The following is a 17,367-nucleotide window of genomic DNA, read 5'->3' as shown; positions in this document are numbered from 1 at the left end:
CTACAGGAAAAACAAAACCCTGAACTCATGTCCTAACAGAGAAGAAGGAGAAAATGATGTTCAGTTTCCTCTTTTAGAAAGTAGCTACGCCCACTTCTGGTTTTAGTTTGGGATAATAAACAATTAAGCGGAAACATTTTAAAATCCAGTGTTCTTCTGTAACTTTTAAGTAGCTTCCTTTTGTTCTTCTTTTAAGGCAATTGAGAGAACTCTACATGTTCAAAAAGGTATGCCTGTACGCCAGTTTGACGAATGTTGGCCTCCGTTAGGAAGACAAAGTGTCCAGCTATCACCAAAAGGAGGGAGCGAGAGGGGGGAAAGGTTGATGCGTGGGTGACACAATGAGTCAATCCAAGGTGAAGGAAGGACAAAAGGAAGAAACAGTACAAGATGTAAATCAGAAGTAAAATGCAGTCCAAAAGAGATGAATTCTGGATGTGGGTTTGAAAAGGGAGTCTAGGGAAGAGGCATATAAAGCTAGCTGAAGGGTTACATCAGGGTGAATAGAGAAGAAATTGATTAATGGGCAGAGTGTAAGGACCAAAGAAGCTACAGTGCAGGAGCTAAACCTGCATACCTAAGTAGTGGTAGTCTATTTAAATTATGCCTTGCTTCTTTTTCTGGTTACTGAAGATGCATGACCTAAATAATTACAGTAATAAAAACGTGCAGTATATTGACTCCTTTGAAGCTGAAGAAAAAAAAAGGAAGGGAAAAAAAAAGTCTAATCCTGTAGACCCTTGTTCACGGAAGGATTTCCATGCAACCATTCCCTTACAGAAAGAAAACATAAAAGGTTGTCAAGACCTTTCCAAAAAAAAAAAAAAAGACTTAGGATCCTGCCAAACTTATCCATTGAAATTGGTAGGATTTTTTTTTCTAATTTTCACTAGGAATGTGGTAGAAAAAGTAACATGATAATGTGAAGCTGGCATCAGTCAATAATAATCATCCAGTTACCTTATTCTATCCTGTAAAATATGGCTTACAGTCAGGAATGCTCTGAAGACAGGAATGCTCTGATTGTACTCTGGCAAATCTATTTTAAAATATTTTTTTGTGTGTGTATCTTCTATTAATAGGATCAGGTGGGTTCAGAAAACGCAAGCATGACAATTTTCCACATGGTCAAAGAAGAGAGGAGAAAGAGAATGTTAATCCATCTTCAGCTTTGATGACGTCTTTTAAATGTAAGTAAGCATTTGCAAAAGCAGATTATAAAAACATGGTGTAGAAATTGCTAGGAAATCACCAGTATTTGGTGATGGAATAAACCATCTCTCTCTGAAGGAGAAGCTTGGAACTGGTTGGACTCATGGTCCATACCTTTAGAGTTTAGTGTTCTGTTTTTTGTGCAGTGAAGTCCTGAGAGCAGGACTTTGCATAGCTCCCCCTGACTCATGACTTGCTCCTGTTTCCATCCTACCTGCTGTTCCCCCTCCACACCTCACTTTTGCTGAACCTGATGCTGAGCAAACTGCACAAGTGGTCAGCCAGGCAAAAGGTGAGTGGGCCCTTTGATGCCGGAAAACTGTAGGATCTGCAGAGGTGTAAAGCAAAATCTGAGCCACCTGGGGCAAGAGGAGGAGGTGGCGACCTTTGGGAAACTGAGGAGGCTGCTGGCCTTGGCTCTGCTGCATAGATGACTAAGGTACTTTTATGTAAATATGGATGCATTGTTTTTTGACTCGGTACCTGTTTATACCTGCACTATTTAAAAATAAGAGTTTAACTAACTAATATAGACCTGTATGTAGACACTTACTTCAGTTTGAGTGCTGTTTAAAAATTAACTTATATTTGAGTTTCTTTAAATAAGGAAGTGCAAACTTCCCTTTAGCAAAATTGTTTTTATAGGGTTTTTCACAAAACCAGATTTAAACTCTAATCAATTTCAATTTCTCATAAGACTAGCCCTGACAAGGCAACGTTGAGCTTCAGAAATGAGAAACCTTGGCAGAAGAAAGAAGGAGATTTAGTATGGGCAACAAATTAATTCTTGGTGTAAAATTTTCCCCATTCCACCTATTTTTTATGAAGCTAAGGAGGGTGAAGAAATATAAGCTGTAACAGCTGTAACATCTGTAACAGCTGGTCACTTCCATGTCAAATAATTTCCTTGCTTTTTTAAACAGAGGTATTTAGATTTTTCTGTGTAAATCATCTTGGCAGATGATTAACTGTGACCCCTGAACTTTGCTCAGAGAAGCTGTGGATGTCCCATCCACGGAAGTGTTCAAGGCCAGGTTGGATGGGGCTTTGAGCAACCTGGTCAAGTGGAAAGACTCTCTGCCCATGGTGGTGGGGGTTGGAACTAGATGGTGTTTAAAGTTCCCTGCAACCAAGCTGCTCTGTCATTCATGTTGAATATCATACCTACACTTGTTTCCTTCCTTTTCCATGAGATCTAGTCAGCAGTATTTGGTTAATTTCAGAAAGGATTTAAAGGACACAGTTTATTCACCTTTTTTGAGATCCACTCTTTGTACTGCACTAGTGTTTATAAGTCCCAGACAGAGACACTGGTGGTCTTTGTCTCTATGTCAAGCACAAGCATTAGGAAAAGGTATGCTCCGGATGGTTTACAATTAAGCAAACTGCATAAGGTGAACCAGAGTTGTGCACTATTTCTGTGTATGTTGTTTGAATCTAAATAACTTAATCATAGAATCATACAACCATAGCATATACTGAATTGGAAGGGACCCATCAGGATCATCGAGTCCAACTCCTGGCCCTGTGCAGGACACCCCGTTGTCCAAACGCGTCTTGAACTCTGCCAGGCTTGGTGCTGTGACTGTTTCTCTGGGGAACCTATTCCAGTGCTCAACCACTTTCTGGGTGAAAAACCTTTTCCTAGTATCTAACCTAAACCTCTCCTGGCTCAGCTTCATGCTGTTCCCTTGGGTCCTATCACTGGTCATGAGAGTGAAGAGATTAGTACTTGGCCCTCTGCTTCCCCTTGTGAGGAAGTTTTAGACTGCAACAAGGTCTCCCCTCAGTCTCCTCTTCTCCAGGCTGAACAAACCAAGTGACCTCAGCCACTCCTCGTATGCCTTCCCCTCAAGACCCTTCACCCTCCTTTGGATACTCTCTAAGAGCTTAATATCTTAGTTATATTGCAGTGCCCAAAACTGCACACAATATTCAAGGTGAGGCCGCACCAGTGCAGAGCAGAACGGGACAATCCCCTCCCTTGACCGGCTGGCGATGCTGTGCCTGATGCCCCTCAGGACATGGTTGGCCCTCCTGGCTGCCAGGGCACTCCTGACTCATATTCAAGTTGTTGTCGACCAGGACCCCCAGGTCCCTTTCCTCGCACTGCTCTCCAGCGTCTCATTCCCTATTGTATACACACAACCAGGGTTGCCCCATTAATGTGTGGCCTTAAATGGTTATACACGATTTGCTCTTTTTACTCTCTGAAAAGAAGTTGTACTTGAATTGATCTATTGGCACCAAAGATTTCTAAAAAAGTAATTAGAAATTGTCTTCTGTAGTAATTACAGAATCACAGAATGGTTTAGTTAATCAAAAACTGAGGAGTTACACCTTTTTTTTTGTTAATATGTTTTAAATATGACAGCTCAGTGATACAGAGAGTGGATAGTACCTTGGCTTGTAAGTTTAAGATTTATTAAGTGTCCTTTTAATGGTCTGATTCTGCACCACCAAAATATCGATAGAGTTTGAGTCTTTGCTTTCAGCGATAGATTAGACATTATAGGGGAAATATGGAGGAAATGACTGTGTGGTCTTAGGCTGGAGAACCCTCCTAAGTTCTAATTCTTCACAATTTTAGGCAGTAGCACAGTACAGTAGGTTTTCTTGCATCCTGTTAGGCTAAAGATTACTCTGTGTGTCTATTTTACTTCAGGTCAGAAAGCACTTCCTAGTAGTCACTAACAGGTTTAAAATCCAACATAAAAGTCTAAAAGCCACAACTGTCCAGAAAAGATTGGGAGCATTGCTAATATTATAGATCTTCAGAACAGTACAGTGAATTTCCTGGTAGATGACATTTGTAAATGGTCATAGGAAATGTCATATATGGTATCCTATGAAGGGAAGTCCCAGTCACCCTTCTTCAAGTTCCTGCCACTATGATATGAGGAAAAATTTCTTCTTTATGATAATTCAGGGGTGGAATTGACTCTCAGAATTTGGAAGAGGCACACCAAACAGACATGTGTAAGAATTAAAAGATCATTTGTGATCTATCTTAGAGCATTTGTGATTTGTCTTAGAGTTTCAGAATAAGATTAGGAAGAACAGAACGAAATAAGGGGAACCAAGCTTTTACCAAATAGAGTTATTTCTATAAATTCATGTAAACGTGCTTGCCAGTGAACTGCTATACTTTTTTAAAGGATATTCCCTTGTCAGACCCTTTAAAAATGTAACCTTTTAGTTTATTTTCTTCATTTTCTCACACAAAGATGTTAACATTTCATTAGGAAATGTGTTAGATTTCTTCTAAGTATCTATTAATGATTTATTTAGTGGAATAATGGTCTATGAAGTGTTAATGGAATCTGTGAAACATTCATAATGTTTGACTATGATAACCATATACACATCCTCTCTTCTCTGTATTCATTGTAGTTGGAGAGAATTAACATCAGCAAGTCAGATATCTTATTTTAAATAATTGATCTCACTTTGCTTTACTACTTCTAATCCTTTGGGATATTAAAATACTTGACTTTTGGCCAAGTCTAGCTGGGATGTGAAATGCAACCTTTCTTATAACTAAATGGTGCCTTTTGAACGGTATATGTGCCTTAGTCAGATACCTTTTATTTGTTTTGTTTTAGAGAACTAGTGTATCTTATTTACAAATGATTGTAGGGTTTTATTTTTAGATTTATTTTGCTTGATTTGGGTGAAATCTTAAGTTCGTTTCCTGAACAGCAGTACTGCGGAATAGATTTTACTAGGAAAAGCAAGTATTTTTCCTTAAAATTGTTTGGGCTGCCTTAAACCATCATCAGGATTGATGTCTATTTAAACCTGACTTATTAAACAAAGGTATTATTAATGATGAATTTTGCAGCTCTGGCAGGTGGTAGGCAGTGGTGCCCTGTGCAGCCATGCCCCATTCAGGGGCAGCCACGCTGCCCACCTGGGGACAGGTAAGGCACCTGGGGACAAGGCTGGTGGAGTGGGGGCTTGTTAGCAGTGACTGCAGCACAGGCACTTTGCTCTCCCCACATTGCGTTCTTGTGATAACTGTGCTTGTTGCTGTAACGATTGACTCCGCAGCATTCCAGCTGGAGCTTGACACCAGGCATGATAAATATGAACGGCTCGTGAAGCTCAGTCGTGATGTAACTATCGAAAGCAAGAGGACAATATTTCTGCTCCACAGATTTACCAGGTGAGTCACATTGAGCGTGAAAATGTTCATAGAAACCTCGAAGCTGCCGTGCAGTGTTGTCTGTGTTTGTGATTAGCAGCTGCAATGTTGTGTTGAGAGAAATTTAATTAATTTCCCATAAACATCCTTAGAGTGGATGTGAGCTAGTTAATGCACACTCCAGTTAGAGAATTACAAGATGCTGGTTCAAGTTTCTTGGTTGGTTTTATTGGTGTATTAAACTAGATCAGAGCAGCAGAATGCACAGCAGATGAGAGCCTTCCAGCTTTTAGCAGGCTCTCAGGCTGTGAGAGAAGAGTATGCACCCCTCCTTCAGGTTAGTTGCCCGGGCTATTAAGTCACCGTTTTGGTTCTTGCAGCCCTACCCGAAGTCATCAATGCAAAGAGGAGGTGACCTGGGGTCCATTTATGTAAATACTACAACTTGATAGGCTGTTCTGTGAAGTTTTGAGCTTCTGTGTGTTTTGTGTTCTCATGAGCCTTCAAGCAATCTTTGAAAGCCACAAACAAACCAGAACAACAGGAAAATTTGAAGCTTTGCATAGCCTGTTGTATAAAATGTTTACCATATATGACAAACATTGGTCTTGCATGTTATAGTTGCAATAGTTCTCCCTGTTCCTTTTTTTGTAATTTAATTTGTTTTTTGTTACCTATCAATGCATTTATGCTGAAGTAGTAACTATTTATAGTTATCATAGTAGTAAACAGTTACAAACAGATTATGAAGTTGCCCTCTTTTTAACTTGGTTTTCCTCTGCAAAGAGGTATTGTGATAATTCCAGTAACCACTACAGCCTTGACTGTAAATAGCTACTCCCACTGCTGGGGCTAGGTAGCTGGGAACTTGTGGAGGAAAGAACAACAACAAAAACTCCTAATTACTTCAGATTTTAGATTCCTGTTTTGGAAGACATTCCTGGTTTTGTGAGAGTGGAAGCTTTCCATGCTGTATTTTGTATTTCCTTCTCTTTTGCAATTATTGTGGCTTTAATCTCGTTAAACTTTACTGTTTGCTTTTAAATGTTTTCTTGAGACCAGTCTATCAATAGTTCCTTAAATAGACTGTAAATTAATATGCCATATAGATTATTTGTGGTAGGGGAAGTTTAAAGGAAATTAAATAAACTAAGCTTTAAATGCCAAGTATATATTGTGCTTTTGAATCAGATATTTAAGCTGTTCCTGAACAGCATAGTCTGTAACTACTTCCTGAAAGAAAAGAAATCACATGTAGAAGTACATCATGTATTACATTTTGCAATACTGTCAAGTATTGCGAAATATTGTGGTTTTTTTTTTTTTAAAGAGGTTGAAGGACTTCTGTAACTACTGCTAGTTTTCTGGAATATTTTTTGAAGCCTTTGCATATGTGTCTCCTTTTTCTTACTTAAGCAATAATTACAATTCCAGTCTGGAATAAACGTAATGCTACCAGAACTCTGGTTGGTTGGTTGATTATTTTCCTGGTAAGAATCTACAGAATCTGAATAGGTATCAATGGAAGTTAAACTGGAATGTTTCTCATTCCAGTGTTGGCTTTGCTTTTTCTTGAAGCCATTAAAAATGTATTGCTTAGTAAAAGAAAATGTGTAATGCTTTTTAACTGTTTGCTCATGCTCTGAAAACAGCTCTTTCTGTTTTATGATTGCAGTGCTCCCAATGGGGAAGAAATACTAAAGGAGTCTGAAGTCAAGCTAGATGCTGTCCGACAGAAGATCAAGCAGGTTGCACAAGAACTGATTGGAGAAGACATGTATCAGTTCCACAGAGCTATATCTCCAGGTAAATTATTTTAAAATAGGGAAAGTGTGCTAGTTTGAACTGTGCTCAGTTTCTCTTTATGTAGCAGTACTTCCTCCTCATGCTGCAGGTCTGAATTTGTTACATTTCTGTGGCTATAAATCAGGACTCGGGTTAATCTCTGTTACTAGCAAAGTTAGCTCCAGTATTAGAGAGGCTATTGTCCTTCAGTCTTCTTTTCAGTGCAGTTTAGAGGAAGATTTCAATAGAAGACTACAACTGGAAGAATTTGGACCCTGACCTAAACTGCAGTTGGGAGTAGTTCTAACAGATATACTGACTAGTCTTCTCTGACTGAGAGGAGCATGTGTAGCACACTCAGTTACCCCACCTGGAGGGTTATAATTTCTGGGAAAAGAGTTGGAGCAACTATCTTGTGAAATTATCCATTTTGAGTTGATAAAATTCATTAATTAAAATCCTTAGATTAGCATTTTCTTTCTTCTTAAGACTCAGAATGTGCTTCTGCTTGTCTGTTAGAAGCATTAAATCAGTTTATATGTTTCAATCACATCTTTTTCTGCTCCTCTCTGTAAACAGCAGTCCTTTACCAACATTCTTGAGAATTAAGTTGCAGTGCTTTCATGACTCTTTCTGTCAAATCATATTTCTTTGCTGAATCTTTGCTGACAATTTGAGTCTTACCTAAAATTGGTATGCTTTGTTTGTGGCAACATATGAGTAAAATATGTAACTGCTTCTTTGACATCTTGGTCATGGCATAAAAGAGTCTTGTGCTTATCGATCTCAGATTTAACATATTTGGAATTGTGTATATTTTTCCTTGTTTAGGCAAGACTTTTTCAGCTGAGGAGAGCTGAAGATTTGCCCTGAATCATTGAATTGTTTAAAAATGTCCATAAGATTGATTTGATAGACCGGAAGCAAATACGTGTACATTATTTACAAGACAAACAGTGGTTAACTTGTACTCATGTCTTACACAAACTTAAGTTTGTTAAGGGTGAAACAGTTCTTGAGTGAAAGCTCAGTTTAGCAATATGGAACCAGAAGGAGCTTGCCCTGATAGTCTTCAATGACCTAATTAATTCCACGGTCCTCTTACCTGTGATGCATTGGGTTGTTCAAATTAAATACAAGTAGTTTTTCTTAAAGAGCTACCTAATGTGTACGTGTCTTGCTGCTATTTATAGCTAAGTACTGTAATGATACAATGAAAAGGTAATTCAAAACGCTGACACTACAGATGATCTCAAATTGTGAACAGTACTAGTCCAAGTATGAGTATATTGGCTGTATGAGTATATTGAAGTATGCTAAAAATATGTTTTGATTTTCATTTTAAGTACTACTTATAAAAGCCAAGAATTCTCGCATTCAGTTCTATGAAAAAAAAGTTTCTGAAAGCTTCATTGAGACTTGTAAACCTTGTCTGATTAACCCCTGAAGTTTGTAGTCCCGTGTGAGTCACATGATACTATCTATAGAACAGCAGTGTTTGAGGTCTGCTACCTCACAGATCTTTGTGAGACCGTGTGGTGCAAGCTATTGGCCATGCCACGTGAGCAAGATTCTTACTGGGTAACCAGTTACCCCGCATCAGCTGCCTCACCTGAACTGTCTTTTTTTTTTAAATGTGTCTTTGTATGGGTACATTCAAAGAGGCTTACCTACCTCTAGTTTTACTGAGAAGCAGCTTGCCTGGAATTAGCTTGCATTCATCTCAGATGTAATGGTGTAGACCTACATAGCAGACATATGGAAACTTACTGCATGATAATTTCTGGGTGTACTCGTATTCTTATAAAACAAGTGAGCAAACCTAATGCTAGTTTTCTACTTCCAGATTCTCTCCCCTGAGTAAAAAAAATTGATTTTTTTCTTAAAAAATACATTTTTTTTCAAACCTCAAAAGCTAGATTTCATTTTTTATATGAAAGATATGTAAACTTAAGCTAGGCATAGCAACTCAAAATAAAGAAATTGATCAAAAAAAGATTTTGTTCAGGTTTTTTTGTGTGTTTGGTAAATACTCATGCACAGTCAGCTACACTGATTCTCCTGCATAATCTATTTCTGACTTGCATTAAGGTACTTGTTAATACCTGAATGAACCTGAATAAACTCTTTAGAAAACCATTGAAAATATGCTATCAGAAAAGACTCAGAATTTTTAAAACTTTTTTCTGTTGTAAATCTCAGCCTCTTAAAATGTCTGAGATCTGTTTGTCCATTGTAGAGCAGGATGAATTACCGTAGGGGAGATTAGTAGTAGAAGTCATTAGTAGAGGAAGTTAGAGACCTGCTGCATGTGTATGATGACTTAATGCCTCCACAACTGCAAAACTTTTAGAATAGAATACGCAAATTCAGATGCAAGGGACTTACAGTGATCATCCAGTCCAACTGCCTGACCACTTCATGGCTGACCAAAAGTTAAAGCATGTTGTTTAAGGGCATTGTCCAAATCCCTCTTGTAAACACTGACAGGCTTGGGGCATCGACCACCTCTCTAGGGAGCCTCTTCCTGTGTTTGACCACCCTTTCGGTAAAGAATTGCCCCTAATGGATGCAGCAGAGCCATTCCCACATATCCTATCACTGGATATCAGGGAGAGAAGATCACCACCACTCTCTCCACTTCCCCCCCTTGGGAAGCAGTAGAGAGCAATGAGATCGCTCTTCAGCCTTGTCCTCTCCAAACTAGACAAGCCCAAAGTCCCTAACTGCTCCTCAAAGGACATTCCTTCCAACTCTTTCACCAGCTTTGTTGCCCTCCTCTGGATGCCTTCAGGGACATTCAGATACTTCTTAAATTGTGACACCCAGAACTGCGCACAGTTACATATACAGTAGCACATCCATAACACTTGCATCAACTTGGAGTGAGATCGTCATAGTATTAAAGAATTTTCTGACTACAGTATTAAGAAAATTTAAGAGAGTGAATCTTAAAGGAAGGCAAAAAGGTATTAGTGTGCTAAATAGTAAGGGGAAGAAGTAGACTCTGCTGTCCATCTTTCCAGCAGTCGGGGTGCAGTCTCTCAAATACCTGAACTTTGCAGTTTTTTTGAACAGAATTAAAATTAGAAAATGCACAGCCCCCATTGCATTTCTGAATTTAGAACCAGAAATGGGTGTACTTCTACTTTTTTCCTCTTTTAAGGTGACATAAGTGGCAAGTCTGTGGACTGTCATAAGTTTTGTAATACTGATTGGCCCTGAGATCTCCCTGTTGTTTCTGTAATTTGGTATTTGTGCCCCATTAAGAAGACTGTTTATAAAATCCAACTGAAATAAGTTGCCTTCATTCTATTTCTATAGGTCAGCTACTTAAATTCTAGCTTTTCTACATATGCTCCTCTGTGTGGGAAGTTTGTGCCCGCTGGTGCCCATGTTTTGTAAGGGCATGCATTAGAATATGGGCGTGTGTCACTGAGAAAACAGGGAATGCTTTTAGGCATTGTATAAATGAGCCTGAGTGTATAGTAAGTATGAAATGCTAACTTTTAGCCAGACCTTTACTCTTACCTTAGTCATTCTTCTGCTCTCCAGTTAGTCCTCGGGATGGAAGAAGAAGGAACATGCAGCATTAAAGGCTTGTAGATCTTGATTGTGCTGAAGCGAGGATCAAGGAGGTGTCAGAGATGTGAAGGTGCTTGATGTCAGGATTATGAAGCTGAGATAGAAAATCTAGAAGCATAAAGAATGAGGGGACAGTTAGATGAAGAGCAACTGTGAGAGGGAATGTTATTCCCCATGCCCACCACCGTTTATGAAGAACAGTAACTGGGAGGGAAACAGTGATAAGAGTTAAGAATATTGCTTTTAGTTTTGGTTTTTTAAGTCTAGTGTTCTTTAATTGTTGCTTTGCTTTTTTTTCAGTGGAAAAAGCTTGCATACCTTTTTGAGAATAAATGTAGCTAAGAAAAGTGCTAGATCTTTTGTCTTTATGTATTTCCTAGAGCTGTAAGTCTTGAACTTCCTTTAACCTAGTTTTCAATTCTGATTTTGTATTTTAAAGAAATTCTGGAGAACTAGTTAAAAAGACTTTTATGAACAAAAACATTGCCATTAAACTGCTTTTTTCTTCAAAAAAGAATAAAGAAACGCCTATGTCCCATATCTCAAAAGCAGCATGTCTAATTAACCTCAAACTTCCTAAAAATATTCTCCTTTGTCTTGAAACCAAACATGAAACATCCTCCTGTTCCCCACCCTACCTCTCACAGAAAGAGTAAAAGGGTTCAAAACGGGGCTTATGATGGAAACCGCTGTAGCAGCCTTAACTGGGGAATCATGACTGTCTGTGTGATAAAGCTACCTAATACATATTTTATTCAGTATAATAACTGTTAGCCTATAAATAGAAAAGTGCTATGAGTATAATGCTTGGGAATATTGTTTGCCACTTGTAATTGTTAAATGTTTTTTTTTGGGGTTACTCCAAGCAGTTGTTCTTTTGACTTGAAGATAAAACAATTCTGGCAGAGCACTAAAGAAGTTTCATGCTTTCCCTCATTAAGAATAGTGCTAATGGCACGCAGGACGTTTCCCCAAAGGACACTTGCATGAGCTCAAACACTGAGTATAGCACTAATTGAACAACAACAAAAACTGATGACTGTTTTCTACACGTTTCTTAACAGTACAGATTGTCCCGGGGGATGATTAAACAAGCAAACAAAGAGATACTGAAATAATGAAGGCTTTTTTTTAATGCAGAGCTCTTCATTTGTTATGTTAGTGTTCTGCTTTGTTGATATTTTTAAAGCTTTACTATTTGTAATATAGAATTCCTGCTCCTTTGCCCTACTTTGCAGTGTATACCTTATATATCCTGTGAGGAAATGTGTACTGTTTCTTTAAAATTGTTGAGAGACACTATGCAAGAAAACAACTGCAAATGATTGTATGAATCTATGAAAGGGAGGAAGAAATTTTTCAGGATTTTTTATTTGTATATATATACATGTTTAAGCATTTAGATATACATATTTAACTCTAGCTACTAAGGGAAATATCAATTGTAAACCAGACAGATCTATATGAGACCTAAAGACAAGAAAGAAATGGTCTGCAACATGTATAGGGTCCTGCACTTGGGTCTCAACAACCCCACACAGTGTTACAGGCTGGGGGAAGAGTGGCTGGAAAGCTGCCTGGAGGAAAAGGGCCTGGGGCTGCTGGTCGACAGTGTCTGAACATTATCCAACAGTGTGCCCAGGTGGCCAAGAAGGCCAGTGGTATCCTGGCTTGTATCAGCAATAGTGTGACTAGCAGGACCAGGGCAGTGATTGTGCTTATGCGCTCAGCACCTGTGAGGCTGCACCTTGAATCCCATGTTCAGTTCTGGGCCCCTCACTACAAGAAAGGCATTGAGGTGCTGGAGAGTGTCCAGAGAAGGGCAACAGAGCTGGTGAAGGGTTTGGAGCAGAAGCCCTGTGAGGAGCAGCTGAGGGAGCTGGGGATGTTTAGCCTGGAGAAAATGAGGCTCAGGAGGGACCTCATTGCCCTCTACAACTATCTGAAAGGACGTCGTAGCCAGATGGGAGGCAGTCTCTTCTCCAAAGTAAGAAGTGATAGGCCAAGAGGAAACAGCCTCAAGTCACACCAGGGGAGGTTCAGATTGGCTATTAGAAAAAATTTCAACACAGGAAGGATTGTCAAACATTGGAACAGGTTGCTCAGGGAAGTGGCAGTGTCATCAACCCTGGAGGTATTTAAAAGACATGTAGATATGGTGCTTAGGCATATGGTTTAGTGGTGGACTTGGCAGTGCTGGGTTAGTGGTTGGACTTGACGATCCTAAAAGTCTTTTCCAACCTAAACAGTTTATGTTTCTGTGTTAGGATTTATGGAATTATTCTAAGCATGTTCTGAATTTACATAAATGCAAAACTTGTGTAATGCAGAGGGAAAATTAAGGACTGCTTAGCTGCTCGTTAAGTTGGCATTGTGTGGGATTAAACGGTGTACCTTTTTAACGTGATTTTGTTAAATGAAATTTCTAGCTATTTGAAGATTTACTCAGTTTTTTGTCCCTTAAGACAAAATTTTAAATGAGGAGCCCATAATTCTTCTGGGGCCTCTTAAGTAGTGTGGCATCAAGTGATGATAGTAGATGCAACTGGAGCATTGTTGGCTGACCTTTATTTGCTGTGTTCCTGTGCTAGCAGCAGTGGTGAGTGGAGTGCTGTGCACAGAGAAGCTCATTAGCTGTTTATCATGTCTGCACTTGCTCTCAATAGGATTAGTGACGAGGCTGTAAAGTGTCAGCACCTTGTCAAAACTATTGCTCTGTGACTGCTGCTGCTGCAGGAAATTCTGTGTAAAAGTTCAGCTCTGACGCAGTCTAACGCATAATTTATCTTGTGCAGGCACTATTTGTGTTCTGAGAGAATGATATAATGGAGCTTTTTTCTGTCTCCTGCCTTATACCATTTAGAGTCACTTTAAGCAGGTAAGCATATTGTAACAAACTGCATTGCTGGATCGGACAAAGCCAGTTAAGGCTGTGTGGATGAAAAGGAAATACTTTACTTGCACTAGAATGCCAGTTTTTAACTGCAGTATATAGGACCACCAGCCATGATGCTGTAAGAAATGCTGTGGAGATGAGTGGGGTCCAAGCAGCCCAGATTTGGATTACTGATGATTTAAGTAATAAGGTTTTCTTGGGTATTGTATGAAGGATTTGAATTAGATCGTAAACTAAAGCAACTATCCATATTATGATTTCTGTGTTACTGGGTTTTTTCTTAATTTTTTAAACTCAAAATATGGAAAGAACATCTCATACTCAAGCTGTGCTAGCTACCTTTCTATTTGTAGACATACATGTATTTCAGAAATAATATCAAGGTACATAGTATCAAGGATATAATATCAATGAACTGTTCTGCACATCAGGAACAGTAGAAGTAGGACATTATTTTCTTCTAAAGAAAGCTTAAAAATTGTAATTAAAATAGGTAGCATATTGAATTGTAGGCTGAGGATACACAGGAAAAGCTTTTTACTGCATGAGGAAGGTATCAAGGATTGTAAATGTCTCACTCAGGATAAAAGCTGAACACACCTAAAACACTGAAAGGAATGCTATCCATGAAGGAAGCAATAAGGTTTATGCAAGATGGTGGGAAAATATAATAACACAGGAACAGGATGTAACTGAAGAATTAATCTATTTGCTGTTGTAGGTGAGAGGTAAAATGCCAGAAATGGAAACAAAGTTTCCTGATTATACTGGAAAATTAACAGAATTTGCAGTGAATAAGCTAATGTTTATCAAATACGATTTTGTTAATTTCTTTCTTTCTGTTTTGCTACTTTTTCTGTTTCTCTGAACTCACATCCACAACTCTGCCAACAAGCTCGGTCAAACATTTTCTTCACCTTGCAAGTTGCTTATTTCAAATTTGATATCTTCAGCTTGTGGCATTTTACTACTCTTTCATTATTTTTGGTTCATGCCCTTTTTCTAGGTTCATCCAGGGAAAGGAAAAAATTGGCAACTGTAAAGCCTCTCACTTTGTATTCTCTGCTGCAGGTCTTATATGTCAATACACAAAAACTTAAAACAAATTTGGGAAAATGAATGCAAATTCAGACATGACCAAACAAGGCATGCACTATGTGAGAATTGATTATCAGCTGATCTCTGAATGGTAATAACAGGAAGCTATTCAGGGCATCATAAGTCTGTAAGTACAGTCTTTTAAAGATGCATGCTGTGGTTCAGCATGATCACGAAGGTTGTCCTTTCCTAGTTTTAACTTAAGACCTAACTGTCCTAAAGTCCTGCTGTACTGTTATGACAAATACTGCAGTTATTCACATGGCAAACTGAAACTAGTGATATTGTTTGTCTTTTAATTCAGTTTTATAGCTAGCAAACGGAGGAGACCTTGTGCTCTCGCTCAGGAATATTTTTCAGTCTTGCAGCTGTTGACATTAGTCGTTCACAGATCAGATCTCTCCAGCCTTTACAGGAACCAAGTGCAGCTGGGACATAAGAGTTCAAGAAAAATCTATGAAGCTTTTTTGTTTGTTTATTTAAAATCACACAGAAGAATGTGTCATAGAGGAACTCCATTCCAAGAATACAACTAGTACAGCACCTCGTGATTTGGTTTTTGTTTTGCAGTCATATGGTGAGAAATAGCGGTTGGTGAGTGGTGATGTACCCTTATACCGTCTCACCAGAATCTGCATTTATGAGGATAAATGGTCACCACTGGTACTTCTGTTGTGCTTGTGAGTTGGGTCTGTTGCATGGAAACAACATAATCTTAAGGACAACTTTCACTGTAGTTTGAACTGCAGAAGCTGTGTTGTATTAGGTGCTCTTCCTTCTTTGATCATTGAACATCCTGGCTGAGTCAGAGCTTCCTTTCTTTGGTATCTTGAGCACTTGCCCTCGAGGCTGATAGTACTGTAAAATTTGCCGTCTAACTGAATGACTTCTAAAATTCTATATTAATTATCAAGGCAATTGGTGGTAGTCAAAGAGGTCAGGAAGACTACTTGTCACAGGAATACTTTGTAGTTTTTTGTTTGTTTTTTAAGAACTCACTTAGAATGTTGGCTGCTCTTCAGAATTACTATGTTTGGGGCTGGCACGTGGGGCGTAAAAACAAACCCCCAAACTTCAGAACAAAAAGCTTGATTACAGGAGTAACCATGGTCCATCCCTCAGGTTTTCAAGTAGAAGCAAAATAAAAGTTTGTGATTTTCTGACCCACAGTTAGTCATCTGCAAAAAAGCCCAGCACTGCTCATATGTCCATGTGTTTTTAATAACAATACAAAAAAGGCTTGATTAACCTGTTCTCTGCAACAGGGCATTAAAATATTCTTCACAGTTCTCTGAAGGATTTTTATGCCTGTTTGGGGAAATAATTTAAGTCTCTCAGGCACCTGTCTCTATTTAATAGGGAACCTATATTTGTTTCTGTAGTTGTTGGGAGAACAGTCTAATCTTGGGATTACCTTTACCCTAAAATTGGTGTGTATTCAACTTTAAACAAAGTGCAAACAATATTAACACTTCAGTATTTGAAATAATCACTTCAACACATGCAGCTAGAAGTGAACAGAACTTTTTGGTGATCATAGATGTGTCAAATAGCAATTGACTAATCATCAAAGCATTCAGGACTTAATACAATAAATTGACATGAATTTAATTATTGTTATAATAGTAAAATTGCTCAGCCTTTGAATTATTACTCAGTTAATAGAAACAGATTTTTTTCCCAAATTTCTAAGATTGTATGGACATTTTTTTAGTCCTTTTATTTGTATTTGTTAGTTAATACTGGTTTATAAAATCCATCGCTGAGTGGAATCACTCTTTTAAGCCTTTTTCACAACAGGATGTCCAGAGCATGCCTCTCTCTGAGGAGGGCTGGCTTTATGCTGTTTCAGCGTACTGTTATAAAATTAACCTTTGACTTTATGCTCACAATCAACAAAGCAGTTTGATTGTTTCACGATCCCAGTTTTAGTTTAGTTACTTAACTTTTTATTGCTTCTGCCTGGAAAGAGACCTGTGAAACTAAGGAACCATTGTCAAGTATGCAGAGAACTTAAAAGGAAAAGACTAAGGTGTGAGTTTTCAGTTTCGTGTTAATAGGACACCATACATTTAATTTTTGTATTAATACTCTTAAATGTAATCTGTGTACTTGTTTCAATTGATGATGCACCTGTTAATTATTTACTTATTTTACTAGTACTCATTGATCAATATGCTTGTAGAAGTGCATTCCTTAAGTCTACCATCCTCCCCGTAGTCTGCAGAACTTAGTAATAAGGGCTCTCCGCTTTAACTTAGGTTTTCCTCTGTTTGGGATTTCCACAAGAATATGAATTTTTTCTCTTCCCCCCCACCCCCGGGTTATGTTGGCATTGGGTTTTTTTTTTTGTTGTTACCTTATATATTTTCTGGGAGGGGAGCGGAGGGGAGAAGGGATATTTGTTTCTGTGTCTGGGGTTTTTTTTAACGAGAATGTAACTTGTCAGCCTAAATATGATGATAAGATAGAGCCATGGCTGTGCTGTTTTGATTTTGTAATGAATTAGCAAGTGGGTAGTTTCACATGACTCACCCTGTAAGTAATGTGCCCCACCCTTCATATAGTGATCCTGGAAGAAACTTGCTGATTGTATCTTCCTACCATCTTTCTAGTGGCTGTTGTTGGCTTGTGATTTCTGCTG

At 38.5% G+C, this 17,367-nt stretch overlaps 1 protein-coding gene across 1 annotated transcript in view; it reads left to right on the top strand.

Annotated features, from left to right (window-relative positions):
• The window catches only part of TSNAX (translin associated factor X), a 31,185-nt gene that overhangs the window by 5,500 nt on the left and 8,318 nt on the right, over positions 1 to 17,367 (top strand). Inside the window, exons 2-5 of the mRNA XM_027683387.1 lie at positions 197 to 227; positions 1,083 to 1,190; positions 5,266 to 5,380; positions 7,035 to 7,165. Coding sequence (XP_027539188.1) covers positions 197 to 227; positions 1,083 to 1,190; positions 5,266 to 5,380; positions 7,035 to 7,165 — 385 coding nt within the window. The remainder of the gene's footprint in view (positions 1 to 196; positions 228 to 1,082; positions 1,191 to 5,265; positions 5,381 to 7,034; positions 7,166 to 17,367) is intronic.

This window comes from Neopelma chrysocephalum, unplaced genomic scaffold (assembly GCF_003984885.1).
Source record: "Neopelma chrysocephalum unplaced genomic scaffold, ASM398488v2 Primary Assembly neopelma1_23, whole genome shotgun sequence".
NCBI lineage: Eukaryota > Metazoa > Chordata > Aves > Passeriformes > Pipridae > Neopelma > Neopelma chrysocephalum.
Note: the sequence above shows the minus strand (reverse complement) of the source record. Positions and strands in the feature narration are given on the sequence as shown.